The sequence below is a fragment of the Notothenia coriiceps genome, unplaced genomic scaffold, assembly GCF_000735185.1.
Source record: "Notothenia coriiceps isolate Sejong01 unplaced genomic scaffold, NC01 NC01_scaffold00037250, whole genome shotgun sequence".
Classification (NCBI taxonomy): domain Eukaryota; kingdom Metazoa; phylum Chordata; class Actinopteri; order Perciformes; family Nototheniidae; genus Notothenia; species Notothenia coriiceps.
Window position 1 is genome coordinate 12903161 of NW_011369951.1, and position 24911 is coordinate 12928071.

Below are 24911 nucleotides of genomic sequence, written 5' to 3' on the forward strand. Positions count from 1 at the left end.
ACTACAAACACTACAAACAAGGGTAGAACTCCTCCTTTCCCCCCACCCCCAGTCACCCCCCCCCCAGCTCCCGTTTGGATGTGTTGCCGAGATATTGGTTCTCCTAGGGAAGTAGGCTCCTTCACCTTGTCCCTGTCCCCGCCATGGAGGAGCTTTGTCCTTGTTAAAACACGGTTGGTTCAGTAGTAGGTTTCGCGTCGAAGAAGATAAGGTTCCAGGTGATGCCTACCCTACATAGTTTGAGTTTTCCCTTAAAACAAGAAAATAATAAATCTCTGTTTTTTTGACAGGGGAAAAACGGTACTAATTCACCAGGGGCAGAAAAATAAACGACCCCGGGGCCAATTTTTCCGTACTGGTAACACACCTTGAGTGAATGCCACACCAAACCTTTTTTCATTCCTTTTTAAAGAGGGGTACTTCTAAAAAATTGAATGGAGAACCTGTGACTTGCACGAATAACTGTAAGGTATTAGCTTTGCTTCCAACCAATGTTCCATCTCCAGGGACCATGACAAACCTTTTCCGACCAGGGACGTAACCGTCTTCTCGTTGAACGTTTCCTTGGGTAGTTTGAGGGTTGGGTATGGGTATTGACGTAGAACCATTTGGGTACCTAACAGGTTTTACCGGGTGCAAAATTTGTGGAATACGTACGTCTGGGGGTTAACAGGGTCTCAGGACATTTAAGCCGGAAAATTTCAGCAAAACGTTAAAGGGGGTCTATGCTAACCCCAAACTCTTTACGGAGGGGGGGAAAAGGTTTGTATATCGGTGGTCGTAGGGTGACCCTCCAACATAACCCCATCCCTGGATGATGACACCTTCAAAATACAACCATTCAAACACAGATACAGCAATAAATTGTCCAACGTACAGTACGTCATCCAACGGGGCTTCGATCACTTTACAGAGAGAGCACGTCTAAAAACACATGAACGCATTACCTATATACAGAGGACACAGTAACAGTCAGAGGTTGGCCCAGGATGGATCGAGCTGCATCGTGGGAGTGAAGTGCACAATGAAAGAGCATTCAGCTGACAGAGAGAGACAAACCATCGGGACAAGGAGTAATGGAGGAAAGTGAAACAATATGTTTTCAAATGACATATCCAAATGTCAGCTGGCCTCTTGTTGAGAAACTTCAGAGAATATCTGCCTGCTTGGTGACGATTTCTAACACTGAATTCTCTGCTGGTATTAGAGTGGTAACTCAAACGCTAGCAGTTACAGATCAAGGATGAACTGTAACAATACATCACCATGCCGACAAAATTCTCTGACCATTTCTGTGAGAAATCACAAGTGTGTGATGCTCTCTGGAGAGTGACGCCTCAGATTTACTTTGAGATTCAAGGTCTGATGACTTTAGGGGCTTTTTCTTGCATTTTTGCAGCAGATGAGTGATCCTTGGTGCCACCTTAATTTGATGGTGGGTTGAACAGACTGAGACACGGTCACAACAACACTCATTGCTAAGTTAGTACACACAACCAGCTGACTAGAGACCTTTCCTCTCTAACTGAGAAACATGACCCTGTTAATCTCTATGGGAAGGCATGTGCACATAAACACACATACAGTACATGTACATAGAACAGACAGAATCAATAGAAAACAACTTCATCCCCAATCGATTATTGCCCCTTTCAACTGTACATCCCAGCAATGGTTTTAGGTTTTTGTGCAGCAGAGCGTTGTCCCCTGTTTGAAGGTTTGTGCTATATATGTATTTATATCGTCTGTCTGGGTTTAACTTGACCTTGGATCTGACAGAATAACAACATTAACATTTAACGTCTCATTAAACCCTAACGTCTCTGGCTGTCTGAATGAACCAGTTTGTCATCACTGCAGGCATTACTAGGGTCATGATCGACAGACGTTACCCTATGTCGCTTTACCGCAGTCTCGTCCTCATTCGACTCCTCCAACTGACCTCTAGCTGTTCAGTCCATACATGTTAACACTACATTAACAAGCCCCTCTCTGTGGTAGCAGAGCTTTCAATTCCTCCAGGTGGAGGTGAGACATCTGCTCCTCTAATAACCCTTATCCAGTTTTTCTGGAGTGTAAATGACTTCACAAGAGACTCATTTTGAACAGGACAAATGCTCAGGACAGGGAGGAAATCATAGAGTTGGGAGTTAGACCATTTGTGATTGGCAAGACTGACTCTTCATACTAATATCCAGATCTGGCTTTCAGTGCATTTTTCACTACTTTTAGAGCAGTACAGGTTTAACATAACAGGTTAGGAAACAGCAATCTATACATAAAACGGATGTGGACACACAACAACACTACAGCAGGAATCAGCTTTCTAAACAGCCTAAAGACGGGAGGAGAGGGGGGGGGAAGAAAGAACAGTAACAAGATTGCATGATACTGTATTGCACAGCTGTAGAGGGGAAAAAACAGAACGTGTGCAAAGCACGACCCCAAGTAGCAAAGTTAGAGTAGGAGGTTTGTTTACATCCAAATGCGATGCATGGGTCTGGCTCAGTGCTTTCATTAGTAAGTTCCAGTGCAGTAACACATTGGTACCTGGCAACACAGTAATGACATTAGGTACCAAAAGAGAAACACATACAGTACACACTCTACACAGACACACACACACACACACACACACACACACACACACACACACACACACACACACACACACACACACACACACACACACACACACACACACACACAAGCACGCCCACGCTGCATTGTTGATGTGAAGTTGGCAATTAAGAACAAATGGAGCTCATAAAAAGACTGAGACGATAATGTTGATGCAGCACATTAATATGTAGAAAAAGGGACACGCACACACGCATTCAAATCAATTACTACTGACATCAGGTGATGGATGACACACTACAGGGAACCAATCGGAACAAGATGCGAAAATCACCTACACGGACATACACCCTTGGCAAAGTTCACATTGAGTAAAGTGCCAGCAAACAATCCAATCAGAGAAAGATACGCCTGTCCTCAGAGTTTAAAGTGGGAACGTCTTTATACAGGAAATGATCGGGATGAGGAGGTCAGGAAGTGGCCGTAGAGCTTCTGCACTTCCATAGAGCTGTCATCACAGGTCATAATGGCCGTTTGAATTGGCAAGTCAAACAGAGGATGAGTGGTATTGATGCGGAGCTTCTCGCGCCCCAGTCAAAGACAGAGAGATCAGTAGCCACCCGGAGAGAGGAGAGGAGATAAGATGGTGAGGAGACATGGAAACAGACATCAGCATTTCTTCTTTCATCCGTCTTCTCTCCATCTTCCTTTCCCCTCTCTCTTCCTCTCTGTCTTCCTGTTTCTTTCTCCGCCTCTGGATTTGTTGTCTTCGCCTCTTTCTCTCTCCATCTCTTCTCTCTCTCTCTCTCTCTCTCGGCTTTGCTGCCATGGTTACAACATCATCCTTACATGAAGTGCATCTGCAGAGGACGGGATCAGAATGGAGAGTAATTTAGTGCGACAAAACACCTCAAGTGTTCAGGCATCTACTGACAAGCAGATTACCTGCCGCAGTGCTGGGAAAACATCTATTCATGGGGGAGAGTGCTCAGTAGGCAATTATATTACTCAGTTTTGTTTTGAATAATTGGTCAAAATATACGTGTTGTTTTTCTGTGAGTCTTGTGGCCATGCCAACTGATGAAAACCCGCTGTGAAAAGCACTTTCTTCACAATGGTCCATTATGAAAAGACAACATGATTGTTCCTACTTCTGGAAGGATCCACCATTTTGGCATTACTTATCAGTTGTTAGTAAGCTTTAATTGAACGCAAAAAAAAGTTATACGATTACAAAATGAATAGTTTTTGATGCTTAACAGATTTATGCTACGATAAGCTAACTGGCTGTAGAGTTAAGGTTTCTTAAGTGTTTTAACTTGCGTGACGCTGTGCATATTAGCATTGAGATTCTCCTAAGGTTAAATGGAGGACTAACTTTTTGTTGCAGTCTGTGGTAACCCCGAGCTCTAAGACTCACTGGAAGCGATGTGCTGCTATGAACCGAAACATGAAAGCGTTTTTCGGGACAATGCAGCAGCAACATTGGTTTTTGTAATGTTTACGGCGGAAAAAAAGTAAGATAAGGTACGTGGTATTTATGGCGTTAGGGCACGATTCCTTTCCCAAAGTAAGTTTCCAAATTCCTTAAAGACAGAATAAAGTGGGTGCATTTCCTCTAGGGCTGCTCGATTATGGAAAAAATCATAATCTCGATTATTTGGGTCAATATTTGTAATTGCAATTATTAAATGCGATTATTCATTGACTTTGAAAACATCCATTTATTGGAGAAATGTTTTTTGAACAGTATGTTTTTAACAGTTGATTACCCTGAACTTTAAGTATAATTCAACTGAAAAAACAAAAAAAACAAAAAAAAAAGTTATGATAATAATAATTACATTTTTTGTTTTATTTCGATTACGTTGTTTTTGTAATCGTTGCAAGCCATAATCGTAATGGCGATTAAAATACGATTAATTGAGCAGCCCTAATTTCCCCAGGAGAAAATCTGTTACATCTACAAAAATATGTTGCATATGCACTAATATATTTCTGTCTGGGTGTTACCTGTGCCCCTGGCATGTGTCCAAAGGGATTGGAGGGTCTCAGGACGGGCTGGTTGTACATGACAGGCTGCGGGGGCATCATGGGAACACCCCCCATCTGATGACTCATCTGAGGAGGGAGCTGCTCAGGGAATAGGTGGGAGAATTCATGTGAATGTGGAGAGAAAAACTGTTTTTTTATTTAGAGTAGTTGAATGCCAGCAAAGTCTGATTGATTGACTGAGATTAAAGCTCTTTCTTTACCATTCCATACATAGGCACTTGGGGTGACGTCATAGGAAAAGCCACTGGTGCAGGAGCCTGTGTGGATAAAAAGAGAGAAACTGTATAATACAAACATAATGACACTGTCAGGCTCACGTCTAACCTGTCGAGTGCCTCCCTAACGAATACAGACATGTCTTGACTTTCTTTAACACAAGCATTTGTTTGCGAGACATCTTATCCTGAGATACAAAAAGAGGTGAAACTTCAAAGTAGAACTGAGGCAGCAGATTGGCAGCCTTGATAACCGAAAAAGATTAAACAACTATTTCTACGTAGTACAAAAGGTGATAAATTACCCGTTTCTCTGATAATTCTTGTCTCATCAAAAATAGAGACAGTCTAATAATACAAGAGCGGATCAGGGTGACCTCATGTGTAAACAACAAGAGTTAAAGGGAGTTGAAGTGAATAAAAGTACGTACATAGCCAGTATAGATCATCCCATTCTGTGGAGAGATAGAGAAAAAGAGTTAAAACAATATATACCATGATCAGGCGTTTTCTCTACATGAGCTAAGAAGATATGTTCCTCATGTTTCAAATCACTACCACTTTCTATTCATGTCGCACATGTCACCAGCTTTCCGAACTATTTGCTGAATAAATGAGCGGTTTCAGTTGAGAGGTCAATCGTCGAAAAAACTAAAAGATGAAACGAGATTGAATGGAAGAGACTTGCGGATAATTAGAGTGGAGCACAAAGGATAGGCATACATTTGGGAGCTCCTTGAAAAAGCCCTGAATGCAGCAGAGAGATACATTTGGCCAAAAGGTACATTTAATGAGTTTTATTTCAGATTGAGACATCGGACCATTAGGAGAAACAGCCTTCACCGACACAATGATGGATGGCACTGAATTCTTTTAACTTATTAAAACTAAAGCAGTGCAGTAATGTTTCTCTGACAAAAGGCCACATCGATAGACTTGACTCTGTGTCATACTTTATTTTGTAACTCGTTAAAAAAAACTTGCTTATTTATTTAGTTTGCAGTATTACTACAATATTACACACACACAGGAGGGTTTTCTTTTCCCTAATGGTGCATTTTGATGAAGAGCCAGCTGATCTTTTTACTTCTTTGTAGATTGGGTCATATCTTTCTAATGAACTAGTTGTTTAAGGAACATTTTACAGCAAAAAGTGTCAAAAATGGTCTCATTTTGGCTTCTCCAATGTGAGTCTTTCTGCTTTTCTCTTTTTCCTTTTGAAATATGTGATTTTATGCTGCTTTTTGTGTTGAAAGAGACACCACTGTACCTGTCCAAGTTGACACCACCTTAACAAGCAGTGTGAAATATGTGTGGGTGAAAGTCACAAATTGGTGCAGTGCTGCTGCAGTGCTGCTGCTGTGGTTTTGAATAGCGGTGGACATTGTTTGGTTCATGACTAACAGGCAAGTGAGTGAGCTCCCACTTAATCTGCAATGCCAGTTGTTAAAATGTAGAGCAACAAATGCAAATGTAGTTTATAAATTACCATCTGAGGAACGGGCATGGGCGCAGGAGCCATGGGATGGGTGGTGTGAGTCCAGTTGGTGCTGGTGCACATTGTCTTTGACTGCCAGCCTCCTCCTGTTGGCTTCTTCTCTACGAGCTGACTCCACTGGAGCTCCGGCCTGATGCACACAAGCAAAATAAATGTTCAGGTTCACAGATTATGCAAAACAAGATTATGCTAAAAAAGGAGAGATAATGAGTCATAAAAGACTTTGAGCAGAGATAAAGCTGGATAGACAGCTGAGTCATTTTTTGCTTGTGGCTGAATCTCAGATGTCACGAAAACCCACTCACTTTTTAGCTGGCGTCCCCCCAAACTGCAGGTCTGATAGAAAAAGAGGGAAATGAAACATAGCATTAGCTGGAGGGAAGCAACGCAGTCAGATGAAAAATAACAGAAAAATGGAAGCGATGAATATTTGGAGAGAGATTCTGTATACTCACTGCCAACGAGATTGGCTAATGAAGAGTCCAAATCATTGGGCAGCATTTTCCCAGAGTGCAATTGGACCCCGGGGCTGTGAATCTGAGCGTGTGCTACTGGCTTTAGCAGGTCACCTGACAACCAAAGGTTACCATGGTAACATGAAATGAGAGAAGATGGGAAATGAGTCAAGAGCATGAAGCAACTGGGCATCACCGTCACAACACATCCAGCTCCAAGCAGTGTGTGAGTTTATTTGCATGGTTTGTTGTATGTTTGTGTGTGTGTGTGTGTGTGTGTGTGTGTGTGTGTGTGTGTGTGTGTGTGTGTGTGTGTGTGTGTTTATGTTTATGCAGTCATACCTCCCCAGGCATTGTTATTGTTGGGCACAGTGTGTGTGGTCTGGATGGGGGTGAAGTTTGGCTGCAGGGTGAACAGCTCACTGGTCAGGTTTGGCACACTACAGGAAGGGACAATGGAGAGTAGAGCACAGCTTTATTATTCATTTATTGGTATGTCACTAGATAAGATAGTTACACAAATCGAATTCATAATGACAGACAGCGAACCAGTGAGACTTGAAACATACAGACTGCAGATGTTAGACTCACTGGTTGCTGATGGGTACGATCTGTGAGTTGGAGAAGAGATCTGTGGCCCCCCCGCTGCTGTTGGCACTGCCCACCGACTGAGTGCTGGGCGACACATTGGGTGTCTGAATATCAATCACCTTATGACCGTCCTCCTTCAATTGGAAGCATAAACACAATAATGTTACATTTTCTTGGCTTTTAAATAGCCCTGCCGCGCGCACACACACACACACACACACACACACACACACACACACACACACACACACACACACACACACACACACACACACACAGTAGTTATAACTGCCTTGGAAAATAAGATGTGCCATTTTAAATGATTCTGTTCCTAAATGCTTCTTTATTTGATTGAAAAATCCACTGCAGACTTCATTGTTATTCTCTGTGCAGCTCTGTACGCAGTGGGCCAACAGCCAGAGACTGACAGTGTATTGCACTGTACTGCAGGAATGATGCACTCCGTTCAACTTTAACAACAGTGTGGAGAACAAAAAGACTGGCTGTACCCTCGGGGTCTTAAACAACATTTTATCTTTACCTGCCACTGCGGCAGGCCACTGAACAATTAAACCGGAAATATCTGTAGAATATATGGAAGAGGAAATATCATGTAAAGTTAATTCCTAATCCGTTTAGTTAAAAATGCATTTAAACATTATATTTTGCAGTCTATTGAATACCTGTCTGCCATGGTGCATTGATCTCATGGATCTTATGGATCTTATGGTTTGAATATGTCTTGCCTTGTGTTGCTGCAGTCTGTTGTCGTCTGTCTTGTCGTCCATACGGCTAAGAGAGATCCCAGTGCTGGAGAGAGAGGACACTGCACTGGACAAGGTGCTGGATCTTAAGGAGGGACACACGTATAAGAATTTACTACATTCCTGTTAACATTCATCGATTGAAATTATGTTATATTTATGTTATATTTCATCACTGTTTATAGCCTTTTTTGTTTGCTTTTCTTTTACACATATTTGATTAGCAACTACTGCTTCAATGTTATTGTTGTGCATGAGATACACCAAGAACTAGAAGTTATAGAATATATATCAGGCATCATAAAAGTAGCTTTCACTTGGTGAACAGCACAGAATAATTAATAATGTCATTATTGAATTATTTTACCTAAGCATGGTGCTTTTACTAAGCAGTGATTTAATGCACCACCCAGTGACCATGCATAGTGACCCGAATCTAACACACCCACTTTTTGCATTAACAGGTGCCTCCTGATGATGTGGCTAACATGTTTTACATTCAGTGACAAACTGATATATAGCTTTATTATATAAACAATGCCTGTAGGCTTCTAAATGCAGTCTATGGATCAGACAGATGTGGACAGAAGGGCTGCATTCACTTGATATATTGTGCTTGGAGGATAAACGAGCAGCTTAACCCGTAACAAACTCAGGGGAACTTCTCGGTGCAAGAGACTCACAGAATGACACTTACAGGTGAGCACAACAAACTGTGACAGTGCTTCACATCACCAGTAGTTTTAAGTAAATGTACACAAGTACTGTACTTAAGTACAACTATTTGAAAGACAAGTATTTCCACTTTATACTTCTTCTCCACTTCATTGTGGAAGCCAATATTGTACTTTTTACTCCACTACATTGATTTGATAGCTTTAGTTACTTTACAGATTTAGATTTGTAGCTTAAACAAAATATTAAGCAATTTATCAAATCAAATCAAATCAGGTTTTATTTATATAGCACATTTTTAAAACGATTTTTGGTCGAGCCAAAGTGCTGTACATATAATAATTACCTTACAGTAAGGACACTATACAGTAAATACAACAGCACAGTTTGTGCAAAATTTCAGTATGAGAGAACGACACCCTCTGACCTTAGACCCTCACATCGTACAAGGAAAAACTTCCGGAGAATTCTTTTATAAACGAACATTGTCATATAATTTATAGATGGTACCTGCTGGCTGCGCAGAGGTCTTTGAGCTTCCTGCCCTCCAGAGAGGCTAGATGCTGCTCCAGAGCCTCCAGGAGAGAGCTGGGAGCCTGAGGGGGGGGATCAGGGGGGAGGGGGGGAATGGGAGGGGAGGTGATGGGAGGACATTAGAACCACAACCAAGTGGACGAGATTGGACACACCGCTTTCTCTCACTCCCATCTCCTCACCTGCTCATCCACTCTCTCACAAATGCACACAAAGCAGCAGCAAACTAAAGACATAACCCTCAGATTCATTATCTACTCTCTACAACAGCTCATCGTTCTTTTTTCTTTTCTTTTTTTTGCATTTGGTTTCATCAGGTTTGGTTGACCAGCATGCACTCATCAGCCTTGGATCATGCAAGCGAGTCCCTAGCAGGACTGACAGGTCAGGACAGAGCAGAGCGTCGTCGCTGCAGGGCTCCAGAGTAGAAACACAACAAACACGTCTCTGAACGTCTAACGAGCCCATGCAGAGGCCAGCAGTGCACAAATGCTCTCATTAACACACACACACACACACACACACTTACACACACATACGAGTAAAGAAAATCACAATCCAAAAATTAAGAGTTAACTTGTGGATTCCACGTTAGGTTGAAAGTCAAATCAACATGTTATTCATTATAATTTGGAAATCAGCGGCAGCTAAAGCTAAGTAGCAACATTTTATCCCACTGGAAACCAGGGAAGTTAACTCGGTGAAATGTAAACATCTGGTGAAAACCAGGTATACACATTGAGCAGCTTGCTAGTGCTCTGTATTGTAAAACAAAAAGGATGGATAGGTTCATTTTGACCACTATGTGATACCACAGTTTTCTTCTAGAGCCTTACATTTCAGCACCAGAGAACGCAACGCAAACACAACAAGCAAAGAAAGATTTCTCATATACTTATTTTAAGGGGGACAGAGTAAAATGCGAATTCTGGATATCCTTCTTCATAGAAATCTAGAATATGCTAAAGGTTTAAAAGTAAAACAGACACATATCTAGAGCTCAGTATAGGCATGGGTCACTATGTTGTTGAATAAGGGCATATAAGGTCTTCTTAAGCACTACAAACATGACATTAATTTGAGCCCTTTTCAGTTTGTTAGCTGATTTGTCACATTGTAAACATCCAATTATGGTTCCACTGAAAAGGATACTTTGTATTTGGGGCCTTTTGCATGACATGCAGTGCTTATGATGGCATTATGTACACCTATCCAAGTCATATTAGCAGAGACCTATTCAGTATAACCATTCGCTGCTCTCCCCACAGCTAATGCAAAGGGACATAATCTTTTCAGGGAAATGATTTGAACACTGCTTATGTGGGCAAAAACCTATTTCATAAAGCTTTGCTGACTTATTTATATGATAAGCCTTTGAATTAAGGAGACAAGCCTTGATATGTACGCTGGGAAAATGCCAGAAATAGCTGGGGAAATTCAGACGGATAATAAGCCTGGGCGTCTGAATTAGTAATATGCAAAAAGAGGCAAAAAACGTTTGATATTCAGCTGCATAACGGCTGCTTTCAAACTCTTACCTTTTCAGGCTAAAATTTGTTCTGCAATTTTTTAAGGTAAGGAACTAATTCCTGCACTAATAATTAACAATTGTGGAAATTAAATGTACTTCAAGGCTGTTTGCAGGTCTTCATTTATCGTTTCCTCTCTATTCTAGACTCAGAGAGAAAAGGAAGAAGGCGAGGGAGTTAAGGAGAGTGAAGAAGAGAGGAGGACAGGGCAGCTGCAGTGTGGGCAGGTCTGTAGGGTGAGTAGGGAACGGGAGCGTTTAGAATGAAGCATTATGGGATTGATTGACGGATTTAAATACTGGTTGACTGACTGGTTGATTGACTGATTGAGATGAGATGTAGACTGACCTGTGTGAGATCGGGGCTGTCGCCCTGATCTATCCCAACTCGCTGTGTCACAAAAAAGGAGGGAGGGGTAGGGGAGGGTGGAGGGAGGCAAAAATAAAAAATAAACCAAATGTAATAACAAAACAAGGAATAAACAAAAAAATCCAAAAGAGTAAAAAAAGGGAAGAGGCGTGTGAAGGAGGAAGAGGAGGAGGGAGAAAGAAGAATCAAACTCAAGCATTCATTACTTCATGCAGTGGCTGGAAAGGAAAACAAATAAAAGACAACAGAGGAGGAGGGGAGGAGGGCACATGCACACGCATACAAACATCTATATATACACAGTATTTGTACACACACACACTTATAAGTACACACACACACTGAGATCTGGAGACTGGTGTGAAATGAATGCTGAGCACACCGACTGATTGAACAGGCAGAGAGGGCAGACAACGGGTCACGTGACTGCGAGGTAAGAAACATCCAAAAGGAAGACACTCAACTAATGTTGACTTTGAACAGAAAGAGAAGGGGGGGACACAGATGACACACAAACAGACAAACACACATTTTGTTAGACAGGTAAAATGAATGGGTCCTTAAAGTCAACGTTAGTCTGTTTAGTTTTTTCTTTGGATCGAGCGGATCGCACACGCCAAACCTTATCCAAATGGGAACGAAACCAAGCAGAGAGAAAGCCTTTGAAGATGGCGCACGGGATAAAACTGTTTATATATTCACTGTGAAGCCTAGCAACTATTAAATGGATGACAGCCATTTTAAATATATATTTGTTTAAGAAAAGAGAGAAAATATAATAATAGGACAGAGATAGTGATAGAAAAAGAGCTTGCTTGGGCATGCAGTGCAGGCATGTGAACAGGCAGCACGCGAGGGGTCCCTCAACAGGAAGCTCTACATGAGTGGCTCTCTAATAGGCTAACACTCAGCCATTATTCACTTGTCATGGAGTAACCCCCTCCCCAGGTCAGGGCAAGAGAAGGACAGAAACAGGAGGAAAATCTAGAGGCAAAAAAAAACTTGGAAGATTAAGAAAAAAGAACCCGGACACTGATCTACGGTCAGTTTTAGCCTGGAAGATATCGACCGTAAATCAGATTCCAAAGGGTCACAGAAGTCTGGAGTGAATCTCAACGGGTTTTCTCTGCTGCTTAAATTCTTCTGAGAAACAGGAGTACATTTGAAAAGAACATGGAGATGTGTTGAGTAGGAGACCGTCGAGATTGACCCCAGACAGATTACCCTCTCGCCCTCTCCAGTGGAGTAAAACTCTGCGGTTTCCTCCGCGGAGGAGCAGCAAGGACAAACGGACGTTACCTCTGCCACTTTGAGAAACTCGGACAGTTTGGTCATCCTGTTGAGGAAAGTCTTGTAGATCTCCAGAGCTTCTTTGCACTGGTTCTTCTTCATGTCAAAGTATTTCTCTGTGTATGAGAAAACACCAGAATCAGCAGAAGATCGTTAACATGTTTGGCATCTATAATTGCTAATAATGAAGATTTCTTTGCTAGGTGATGTTGTTTAGAAAATGTAAACAATCAAAAAACTGCTGAAAAATCTGCTTTTGATTTGTCCTGATAAGCAGCACACATCTGGCGTCTCTGCAGGCTTTAAATCCACAACTATATAACCGTAGTTGAATCAATTAAGTAATGAAACATTGAATGAACTCCTCACTAAAGACTCTGTGTTCTCAGCCCCTGACTCTTTACTGGCTCAATAATTAATGAAAGAAGGAGATCTTTAATTGGACTTTTAGAGACAGTTGGAGGCAAATTGATTTCCCCTTAAAGAAACATTGAGTTGCCCGCTGCTCTGGTGATCTCGACATCAGAGGCAGATGTAAGCATTAAAACAAGTATCTGTGTGTAGGGTTTACCCAGCATGTTGATGACCCCTTCGTTGTAGGCAGCAAACAACCGTATGGAGTCTTTAAACAGCAACATGAAAGCAGTGTTGATCACTCCGTTGGTTAGCTCATTGGAGTTAGGCTAGAGGAAAGGAAAGGAAGAATCAAGTTGTGGCAGCATTAAATATTCAAGTCTTGTGTCTCCTGTTGTTGAGTCAGATGTTTACCTGGAAATCCAGCAGTGCATCAAGCTGGTTCTGAATGATGGGCAGAGTCTTAATCAGCTTCTCTGTGTGCATGGTGCGCATCACACCCTCAGCCCTGATCGCAGAAGAGAAAACATGCACACAAACACGCATGCAACACACACACAGGAATCATCAGGCCTGTAGACTGAAGGATGTATGTGTGTAAGGAGGTCCCAGAGATGTACGCTCTCTAGCAGCACGGATACATTTCGTTTTTTTTAAACGCATTCTTCATCGTTGAATTGAAAAGTCAAATGTCTAAGCAGAAACTATACACTTTCTCCATTTAGTACACTCAGGGATTTTGCCACTTCAGCTTTATTTGGCCGGGTATGACATATAGCCTATGATGGATAATGTTCTACGTTTTTGGATAACATAACAAATAGTTGGATAATACTGGGTCAGTTCCCCTGAGTTACTGTTTGACATGCCCATAACTCACACTCATATCTACAGTGTTAGTGGATGCTGTCACAAAGGTTAAATCTATCTGCTGTTCAAGTAAAGCTTTTAAAAAAACACATCTGGTGCAACCACCATTTGCTGAAAATTGCATATTTTTTGGGTAAAGAAAAAACCACATAATGCCTGTCTTTATACGTGTGCGTGTCAGTAGTGTGTGTAGTTTGTTACCCTCTCTTCATCTTGGTGAAGTCCACTGCTGCTAGTCTGTATGACATGGCTTTTTCATTCAGGTAGCGGCTGTAGCGTCTGATGAAAGTTGACATGTTATATCCTGGGGGGGCACAGAGGGGCACTGCAGTTAGAGGCTGATCACTTTGATTTTCAAACAAGGTTAAGAAGTCATCATCCCTCTCATATGAAATTGACTAACTTCTCTGTGAGCAATCTGATTTTCTCCAAATAAGCCATTGCACCTTCTTACCTTGAGATGTTATTGCTTATTCTATAGCTCTTTTGAATATATTGCATTACAGATACTGTTACAGCTTCTTGTATCAAACAAAAGGCACATTTATTTAGTAGGTTTTCAATCCTGGACTGTAGCTTTCCTCTAAAACGGGCTTATTGATAGTGTTACAGAGCCAGGCAGAGTCTGACATAAAGCCATTTTGTTAGACGTACAGGACTGCTGAGTTCACAAACAGCCAAATAGCATTAAATCACCTTGTAGTGCAGCCTTATCTAGAAAGTTGTTGAGGTTGAAGAGTGTGTTTCTGGAGGCAAGGTACTGCATCAATCTCTGATGGAAAAAGGACAGGAGAAAGAGTTAGAGATGTATCTGATGTAGAGCTGCAGAGATAAGTGGGCAACTTTAAATTAATCAGCTGCTATTTTAAATAATCCTTTCATCTGAAAATTATCTGAAAAGCTTCCGAAATGTGAACATTTTCTTTTTCTTAACACCTCTATGAAGATGTCAGCAGGATTCATCTTATTATAGACACATGCATTTCCAAACATTTGGTCTACCTATGTTGTAAATGTATTATCTTTTCGATTTAAACACGGCATCTATTGCACGTCTGTCCATCCTGGGAGAGGGATCCCTGCTCCTGCTGCTGATATTCTGTACAAACTGTGAAGACCACTGAGACAAATGTAACATTTGTGATATTGGGCTATATAAATAAACATTGATTGATTGATTGATTGATTGATTGATTGATTGATATGACCGTAAACAGTTTGAGGCATTTAAGGTCATGTTGATCAGCCCTTTTCTTTAATATCATTTTCGGACAATAAACTACTTGATTAATCGAGAAAATTGTTGATAAATATCCAGTCATTTTCACTCAAACACAAACAATGTATTTCATACAAAGTGAAGTATTCATTTTGACTTCCTTTGTGCTATAGCTAAATCCTCGTTTTGCAATTTGATGTTACATTTTACGATTACCCAGTTCCAGCATCATGTTTTGACGGGAGATGCATCACATTAACTAAGTGAAGATGCTAGTTCATGGGGCTTTATCCCTCATAGTTTTTCTGTTCATAATGCCACAGTTTGTGAAGGAATAACTTTCTTGTTTGAATACTTCGAGATAGTCCGTGTAACCGTTGTAATCACTCTTTCTAGTCTCTTATCGTTTTGTTTTCAGCGCGAGCAAGCAGAGTGAGGTGATTTGTCACACCGGCCATTGAAATGTCAGCGGGACACATTATCAGTCCTTGTTGGACACATTGAAGAAACAGCTTCTTCTTTTTTAAACTGAAGGAAAAAAAGAGTCTCAGAAAATTCGCTTCAACCTGGCGAGCAAAATGTCAGTGTCGACAGATCAATGACTCGATCTAGCCGATCTGCAATCCTTCTCATGTTTTTGTTTGTTGATATGTGGGGCTGCAACCCAGTCTCACGGCATTTTGTGTTCACCAACACGATTTTTTTATCTATTGATTCGTGTTCACCAACACGAATTTCCCCTTTTTTTCATGTTGCACAACACGATTTTAAAAGCAATGTAAATGATAACAAATTAGAAGGAAAAACAGATTTAAAAAAATACAGATTTCAGTATTCTGACACGGAACGATTTTAGAAGCAATGTATTTCTATTGGTAACTACATGTTTTGGGCCTGCACCAAATAATAACAAATTAGAAGGAAAAAAATATGACAAAAAATACAGATTTCAGTATTCTGACACGGAACGATTTTAGAAGCAATGTATTTCTATTGCCTGCACCAAATAATAACAAATTAGAAGGAAAAAAATATGACAAAAAATACAGATTTCAGTATTCTGAGGCTCTGAGCCCCATTTCTTTTCCTCGCAGACGGCAAAAAAACTCAGACATTATACAATTTAAAATAAAAGGGATAGGGTTAGGCTTAGGGTAAGATATTGAGTAAGAATATGTTTTTATGAACCACACTGCTTCTGGTATTCCAAGACCCGACCGGACAAAAAGAAGTGGTGCACACAAAACATGCTACCAATAGAAATGCGTTGCTTTTAAAATCGTGCTGTGTGACACGAAAAAAATGCGAAAATCGTGTTGGTGAACACGAATCAATAGATTAAATTGATTTCGTGACTATAACACGAAATGCCGTGAGACTGGGCTGGGGGCAGAGAGCATTATGTTGAACAGAAAATGTCATTGTAATGTAAAATGTCATCGTCTCTGTTTATGATCTTGTGTGGGCTTGAGACTAACATTACATAGTCTTTAAATCTGTTAAAGGTTTTTCTGTTGATAAATAGATTATCTAAATTGGTATTGAGTGGCTTTCTGTCCATCGACTAACAGGAAAATGACAAATAATTCCTCTAGAGGCTGATAATGTACAGCTTACTAACTAACTTGACAAATCCAAGCATAGATGGTTATTGTAGGACCTACAATAATCATCTATGCTTGGATTTGGATTGGATTTTGGATTTTGGATTGGATTTTGAAGGTCACCTTCAAAATTAAAATAAGAGTGAGCTCAATTTAAGTATCCAAAATAAACCAAGCTAACTACCAGGATTATTTCATGAATACATAACTGCTATGAGAACATTTGTAGAGCTTGTTCTGTTGAGACAACTAAATAAATGTAATTGAAACAGGCTTGTTATCTCAAGATGACAAACTTCTTTCATCCTGAGAGTTTGTAAAAGAATCCTCTTTTCCCTCCATGGGCTCCCTTGGTCGTGCTCCGCTCACCTCGTTGCCGTACATCATGAGGTGGTGTGTGGTGATGAGCGCTTTGAAAACCACGATCCAGCTGTTACTGGCTGTGCGCTCCAGCAGTGTGTCTGCCAGGTGGGGGATGCTGACGTTCAGCTCATTGGTGCAGTGGATCAGGTCTGGAGGAAAGGGAAAAAAACAGAAAAGATATTTATATAAAAAAACTGTAAAAGACATCAGAAGAGAGATTACAGAAACAGGCGTGTGGCCAAGACATTAGAGATCCTCTGTTGCAGTTAGTTACTATGAACATTATTTCCTTAAAGGTCACATTTTAGGTCATTTAACTATCATTGTATACTACTAGAATATGTTTACATGCTGTAAGGTTAAAACTTTATTCCCCTGCCTACATTGTTTAATTAAAACCCGGCTAGTTTACTTTCTGTAAGTCCCTGTGAATAAAAGCACTAGCCACGTGCCAATATCGTAATCTATAACCTTGGGGAGCTTACAGGTTGAGTTATTAGGAATCAATAGAATAAGTGAACAACCACAATGAATGCAGTCTTATTGACTGGTGCATGCATTTTGACTCACTCCATATCAGCACACAAATCAATGAACAAATGATTATTAAATGGTAGAGCGTACAGACGGATGAATCAGAAGCAGTGCTACTGTATCCTGAAATCCATTTTGTGGCTGCAGTTCATCAGAGCTACTCCAATAGATTACTCAGAAAATGGAAAGCTACATTACAAGGTCAATAAAACATCTACAAAGAATGCATTATTTAAACGTAGCTTGATGTTGAATCATGAATCTGAGTTTTCTTTCCAGAGCATCGTTGTTAACAGTAATGTAATAAAACTGAGTTGGCTCTCATGTTTACCCGGTTAGACTTGCAACCAGAGTGTAATCTCACTGTTCAAAGGAAATGTGGAACACGTTTAAAAAAAGAAAAAGAAGAAATCTCAGTGTTTTGCTTCGTATCGGATTTAAAAGGTTTGACAAAATGGCAAACTGTGTGCATGACAAGTAAACTCAGAACAGGGTCAATTTTAAAAGAAAACGTTTTCAGTTTTATATAACTCTCTACCCCCCTTAAAATGGGGTCATTCAAAACTCAGCAGTAAACACTAAACGTAGGACAGATTGGTGGAACAATGCCCTAAATTCTTCAAGGATTTCTTTGGCTAAAGATCAAAATGTGAAGTATGTTCGGACTCTGTTTAATCTCAAAGATTTAATTATACTGCCTTGTTAAAGGAGCAAGCTTTGAGCAGAAACAGGCATTTTACTATGTGCTTATTCAGCTTTTGACTAGGCTGGATTACTGGAAAGAAAGGGTTGTTAATATCTTCAATGACAAAGGTAATTTTCTCTCAAACCTGACCTTGTGTGTTTCACAGTAAAACCCTTTGATTGTACTGTGCTCTCACTGAAGAGCTGCTGCGTGTTATCTGCTCTGTGACATTTATCAGCAAGTTTAAGATCTTTTCCTGGACCAACCAATAACATTATCTGGATTTATCTATTTTGCTCTGAAAAATCCCTGTTTGGATTGATAAACATGGTGTCCTCTGTAGTGCTGCAAGAAACTTGACATTGTGCAGATTATTTAAAACCCAGACTCTGAGACGATCTGATCAAATATTACTGTGTACTAAATATCTTGTTCAATGACATTGGGACAAAGTGATCAAATAATAAAACAAATAATCAAGATGAGAAGCAATTTGACTTCCATTTGAGAGCAGAACTCGACTTAGTAAAGAAAAGCACATCAGCATATAAGTATAAAATGAATAAAGCAGATTTAGTGAGTGAACTTGGGGGTGACAGGAAGTGAACTTTTATTCAAAGACAGGCAGAGAGAGATATTTCCATGCCGAGTTGCTGGGAACAACTTCAAGCAAGGTGAGGTTTCTGAGGCAAATCCTAGTTCTCTTTATTCCATAGAATCAAAGGTTATCGGGGTTTATTTGAAAGCTCTGTGATGTTTTCTGATCCTCCTGAAACACGTTGTACCAAAGTGTCGCAGCTGATGCCACGGTTAAGTGTTTGATGCATGTAAAAGGTGCACAGAGCACTGGGAGTTCACCACAGCTAGACTTCAATCCTGTTAAGATTTCAGTTCATGTATGTCATTTGTGGGGAAGAATTTAGTGGTGACAAAACAGCCAATAATATCTCTTAATTACCAATATTGATTGTAGACTTCATTGACTCTAGCTTTGACTGCAATGACTGTTAGACTCTCAATCAGCTGCAATAATATCCACACACTGGTCCTCTGCATTAAAGCCAAATATAAATATCTGTTTATTTCCAATATCTGAACGTGGAAAGAGAAACATGAAAACAAAATACAAACCAGTAAAATGATTAAAAAGCAAACACATTTAGGTAAATACCCGGCAAAGCTCACATTACACATTTTTATTTATACCTGACCACTATAAACGTGCCATTGCCACTCCATGTCTTTTTTTATCCTAATTACATTTCTGGGCACTAATATTAAAACAGTAATGGTAGCGTTTAGTCATGCTTTACACATTGTTAATGATTTGTTTGTGTATTTCCTTCCTGGTTCAATAACTAATGGGACCGTATTGATTTCAGCTAATTATTTGTTCCTGTCAAAAGTGAAAAAACACACCAGTAAGGTGGACCAAATACCTGAACAACGTAGTTTACTTTGAACAGATTAGCATGCTAATGTAGGGAAGTTGAACATGGTAAACCTTATACCAATATTTTAGTAATATTTAGGGCAGTTTGGCACCTGGAACAGGAACAATAGTATTGAGTTAATTTCAGCGTGTTTTTGCTGGTTTTAGTTGTTTTTATAGAACATTGTTTAATGCTTAAGCTAGTTTAGAGCAAGCATAGTTTGTTAATTAAGTAGCCTCACATGTCAGCTGCAATACTTTACGATTAAGTAAGCTGTCTTTTATATGCACCAAAAACCAAGGCAAATTCCTCTGATTGTGAGTGAGAAGTTGGATTCTGATTTAAATGCTCGTTATTGTGATGGAGATATGGATATGGCTACATTTGAAAGTGCAATTGGGTTGTAGCAATTATCACTGAGCTGCTACAATATCTACCATACCACAGGGAAATAGCAAAGCCCTCGTGCTACTCCTTGAATATAATTACACCTAAGTAATAGAGCGTCTTCACTCAAATATCTCTGAGCTCGGTCCCCCTGCATTTATTCCTGTGGGTGATGATACATCAGCAAGGATTTAATCATTGACGTGTGACAGTGTAGATAGCCAGCAGCATTTGATGGGATATTGATTGCCATCTGGGATTATTGATAAACTGCAGTCCACATAGGGAAAATGAGTATCGATAAGATAATTAGAAATAAGATTCAGGATAACAGTGTTAATGCAAATGCAAAGAGGACACTTCATTAAAGTCAAGCCCATTGTAATGCTAGTGAGCAAAACATATAAAGTCTTAATGTTTGTATCACTTAAAATACGTGTAACACAAACTTTATTGACACATTTTTAAGACTTTGGTTCGTCATTTTCAGAACCCAAATCTGCATTACAAGATAGGGTTATTATAGTGACATATGCATGTGGGAGTAAGTGTGTGGGGGTATCCATTCATGCTCAGTTTAAACATTTTACTGCTGTCAGACTGACTGTGAGTCATAGCAACGCCACCTATCGCCATTTCAAATTCTTCTATGGCCAAGAACCAAAAGGCCAGTGATTATTTTCTACAGAACATAACTATTACAGCCGTGACACACAGCCATATGAATTATGTGCTGAAAAACACGGCTAACCGAGCTTTTAGGGCAGAAGGTCATTGTTGGCCACGTCACAGTTCTATGTGTGATGAATCTGGTTTCTATTGTCACTCTCTACTATCTCGGCCATGCACAACACGGCCAAGTGAAAGCGAAATCCCATTACTCTGTCTGTCATGCTCATCATTTGCTGTGGGGCAGTAAATAATCACCACTGGCCGTTAAGTCACCAACCAGTCTGTCAAGGTCATGACACTGTAAGAAGAAAAAAAAGATGTCGATGAGACCTGGATGAATAGCTTCAATGGCCCACATTGCATTTGATTTATCAAGCGTTGCATTTGGAGAAATGGCACAGCGATTCATCTTCTCTTTTCACAGTGCCCGACAAAGAAAGATCGATAACAGGTTGAGTATATTTTAAAGGTAATTGAAACGTTGTCTGTATTTATAAAACCTCTAAGATTATGTAAACTGATACAGAATCGCCAGCTATTTCCTAAGCTTTAATTGGCTCCTGGGGATGCGATTTTAAATATTTGCCTGCCGTCTATTATATGTTGTTCCTTTAAGTCTAATCGGTTAGCCACATTGATTTTATTCCATTTGCTTGGTGTCTGTCCTGCTGAAGGCTGCCCCCTCCCTTACCTCAATGTACAGACTTAAAGGGCCTTAAAGGGCCAGTGTGCAGGGGAATGTATGAAGAAATGTAATTTAATATTCATAGCTACGTTTTCATAAGGGTGCAAACACCCAAAATCAAGAATCCTTTTTGTTTCCTTTAGAATAAACCCTTCATATCTAAATAGGTCAACTATGACAAAACATGCAATTAATATGCCCTCCTTAAAGCCACCAGACTCCAGTCAAACCATGGTCATTTTACCTAGCTTGTCATCGTAAAACACACTTTATTCAAACATGACAGGAACAAATTAAAACTTGTTGAAACGTCTTTGGGTTTCTTTCTCTTCCGACAATCAGAGTAGTAAGAGATAGTGCCCACCATAACATTTTAGTATTTCATAACCCTGCTTGTTGGCACATTTTCAATGTCGAATGACTGCAATAGTAAAAGAGGATATCACCTATTTTGCAAGCTTTCTGGATTAAAAACCTAATTCCGTGAAAAATGGGCATTGTCGCCACTTTTTATGACCTTGTTTAACCAGGCATTTTGATTAAGACAGCCTCCAGAGTTGTTCTAGGTGAGTTGCACAAAGAGGGCGTGGGTCAACTGATTATTCAGAAGCTCCTTTTAGATACATTTAGTTCATTGCTTTATCTTTTCGTTGATCATTCATGTCCCCGCCACAGTCCTCTCCGCCAGTCGAGGGATTACTGTGCACTGACCTCACAAACACCCTTCCTTCCTGCGTCTTTCCGTTAACCTTAAAAGTGCAATGTCTGCACTCAATAAAATGTCAGAGAGTCGTATGTTACACCATGTCCTGGATGGGGAAGAGGGGCCCCTCCAGCAGGAAGTAGAAGGCGTTTACTGTGAAAGCTAGCTGTGTCTATTAGAACAGCTGCATCTAAATGGCTCATGTACAAAACATTCATTCAGCAAAAAATTCAGGCTTTAATTCAGCCAGGCCCTCAATTCCTGCTATTGCGATGATCAGAATAAGAGCCGGATCAGAACTAAAAACATCTCATGTAACCTCATTGTCCAGAGAGAACTGACCCATTCTGAGAGAAACTTCTTTGTCCTTGAGAGCAGCATTACAAAAAAATTCATAATCCATTTGACAGATTAAAAATGTTCATGTAAATGCTCCTGTTCTATTTTAGGAATACCCGCTCTCACCCTTGAGTAAAGTGACATTTACTAGCTTCTGTAAGACTCCTACCAGTGGCGATGCTGAAGGTGGACGACCTTCTAGCTTTTAACAACTGCAGAGGTGTTCTCATAAAACCGCAGGAAGCACCTTAATAAACCAATATGAGGCCAATTCCTTATGCCCTTAACTGATTGTTTTCTTCAGCACTTTTGATAGTACTTTGTTGGGACTAATCAATAGGCTTGTTTTTCTTTAGAAATTAGTAAATGTTGACGAATGTACCTTCTTTAGAAATCCTCTATACGGCTAGGAGTAATACCACAGAAAAATACAAATATCTTTTAGTGTTGGTCACCGCCAAGATAAGATTTATGTGAAATCAAAGCAGCAGTAAATTACTTGATTTTGCCATTCAGGAGTCACAAAAGACCTTTTTTATTAATTGCATTTTTTAACCTTTTTCAGACTGTTTTTGTTGCTTTTGATGTTTTTTTTAGCAGGGCTAGATGAAACAGCCCGAATTTAGATATATTTGAGGCGCCCGTTTGCACATCTTTTAAGGGATCCCAGAAATCCCAGTGTCACCTCTGCTGTGGACATAACCGATTAATCCACTGCCAAACTTGCCGGCTGACTGGCTGGGTGTGTAGCTGGATGGCTGACTCTCATGCCGTTTGGCTACCTGCCTTGTGGTTTCTCTCTCAGACTGATTTCCCCTTGATTTGCCATCTTTCTATTTGCCTGTCTGTGTCTGTCTGTCTGCCTTTTTAGCTGTCGTGCTGACTGCCTGTGAGTCTGACTGGCAGCACCATTGATTATCAAGCTCTCCATCGATCATGTCAAGTAATTATAGTGAGGCAGAAAAGCCCCCTAACCTAATAATTACTGGTAAAAATCTACATGTGAGAAAGCCTCCTTGTTTCTCCCTGTGTATATAATTGCTGTAGTTTGCACACACAGCTAATTAGCTGAATTTGGAGATAAAGAATCTGTCTGCTTAAACGCCTCATTGTAACACCCACCAGCACAGTAAGGCACAGTGACTCTGCTCCTGACAGCAGCAAACACATCCATTAATGGCAATAATGCACCAGAGGACATGACAGTGAACTTGAATGTGAGATCACAGAAATGGAGGAAAAAAATGCCGCAGAAATAAGGCACATTTTGTACAGAAATGTCTCCAGAGGATGTAGTGGAGCCGCTGATAGTGGTTAATAATGGATAGGCCTACACGGTAAAGCTGCTCTCAATATAATTAGCCCTTACCAGAGTGGCATATTCCCCCTGGATGGCATTTACAGATTGCCTTATATCCACATTTACTGCTAAACATTAATACCCATATACAAAGTAGCGCGCGTCGCTGCGTAAATCTCATTTTAATCTAAGGGAATGTAATGGTGTTTAATTAAAGAAACTGCAAACACAACCGGGCCGGGTGAGAGATGAGAGAGAGATGGAGGAGGGAAGCATAACAGATTCTGTTTATACAAGCTGTCCTTTGTAAGGAAAGAGGCATCTATAGAGTAAGCAGTAATGGCATGCATAACCTACAGTCAAGGTGTTTCTTCTTGGGTCCGCTGACTTCATGCGTCGTGGCCTTGCACACGGCTTTGCTGATGGCAGACCCGGTCATGCTGTGTTGAGCGGCGGCGATCCGGTCCGTCAAAGACTGTCCCGACATGGTACTGAGGAAGAGGAAGAGGAAGAGGAAGAGGAGGAGGAGGAGGAGGAGGTGGTGGTGGTGGTGATGGTCGAGGAGTCCGGGTGGGGGGAACCGGGGAGGACGATCAAAATGTCTTTAGAGGCAGGGAGGAGGGTAGTGCCCTCTGCGATAATCGGCCGTCTGAGGAGGAAGAGGAGGAGGAGGAGGACAGCAGCGTTCACCGACGAGGATCCGGTGGGAGAATTCATGCGGCGGCCAAATAAAACATAAAACGGTCACATCCAGGGATCATATTCAGTCGAAGGTATCAGAAGCTGCAGAAATAAGAAATCTATCCTATAATTATAAAGAGCAGCCTGCAGTAAAAGTACTATAATATAAGACAATGTATCTCTGAGATGATGCCTATATACGAGAGCTGAATGCGAAATAACGATAATCGAAACACTACCGGTGATGATTATCAGATCTATGCGGCATTCCCTGTGACTGAAGCAATTTTTTCACAGACGGTATAACACAGCATTGTCCTTTCCCCCTTTTCTCTGCTCTTCTTCGCCCGGTTTCTCCTCTAAATCTCCGCACACACCGACCGCAAACACCTCTCTGATCCACACAGCTCCCCGCACTGGCTGCATCTAACCTTAGCCGCTTTGAATTTTTTTTCTCCCCCAGTCTTTTTAATCTCCTTACAAAGGGTGTATTTCTGTGTGTTGAGGTTGCCGATAGGCCAATTTTT

At 40.6% G+C, this 24911-nt stretch overlaps 1 protein-coding gene across 3 annotated transcripts; it reads right to left on the minus strand.

Annotated features, from left to right (window-relative positions):
• Positions 1-3360: 3360 nt before the first annotated feature.
• On the minus strand, positions 3361-24911 carry LOC104966991 (phosphatidylinositol-binding clathrin assembly protein-like). 3 transcript variants are annotated; one of them, XM_010796355.1, is made up of 19 exons: positions 24061-24911; positions 16972-17114; positions 14476-14551; positions 13981-14083; positions 13324-13417; positions 13127-13238; positions 12565-12671; positions 11245-11286; positions 9344-9429; positions 8141-8243; positions 7395-7528; positions 7146-7243; positions 6804-6917; positions 6654-6684; positions 6340-6478; positions 5282-5305; positions 4836-4892; positions 4594-4713; positions 3361-3440 (listed from the first exon to the last, which is right to left on the minus strand). In XM_010796355.1, the coding sequence occupies exons 1-19, from the start codon at positions 24188-24190 to the stop codon at positions 3426-3428; spliced, it is 1728 nt and encodes a 575-aa protein (XP_010794657.1). In that variant the 5' UTR covers positions 24191-24911; the 3' UTR covers positions 3361-3425. The 3 variants fall into 3 exon arrangements, with proteins under 3 accessions (XP_010794657.1, XP_010794655.1, XP_010794656.1); XM_010796353.1 differs by having other exon boundaries at positions 4594-4761; XM_010796354.1 differs by lacking the exon at positions 11245-11286 and having other exon boundaries at positions 4594-4761.

Excerpts from the sequence above, each read along its gene's own strand:
- LOC104966991 (XM_010796353.1), bottom strand. The coding sequence starts at position 24,190 with ATGTCGGGACAGTCTTTGACGGACCGGATCGCCGCCGCTCAACACAGC. Across the intron at positions 6,918-7,145 it reads CAATAACAATGCCTGGGGAG|GTGACCTGCTAAAGCCAGTA; the intron begins GTATGACTGCAT and ends TTTGGTTGTCAG. Across the intron at positions 6,479-6,653 it reads GGGGGGACGCCAGCTAAAAA|GCCGGAGCTCCAGTGGAGTC; the intron begins GTGAGTGGGTTT and ends TGTGTGCATCAG.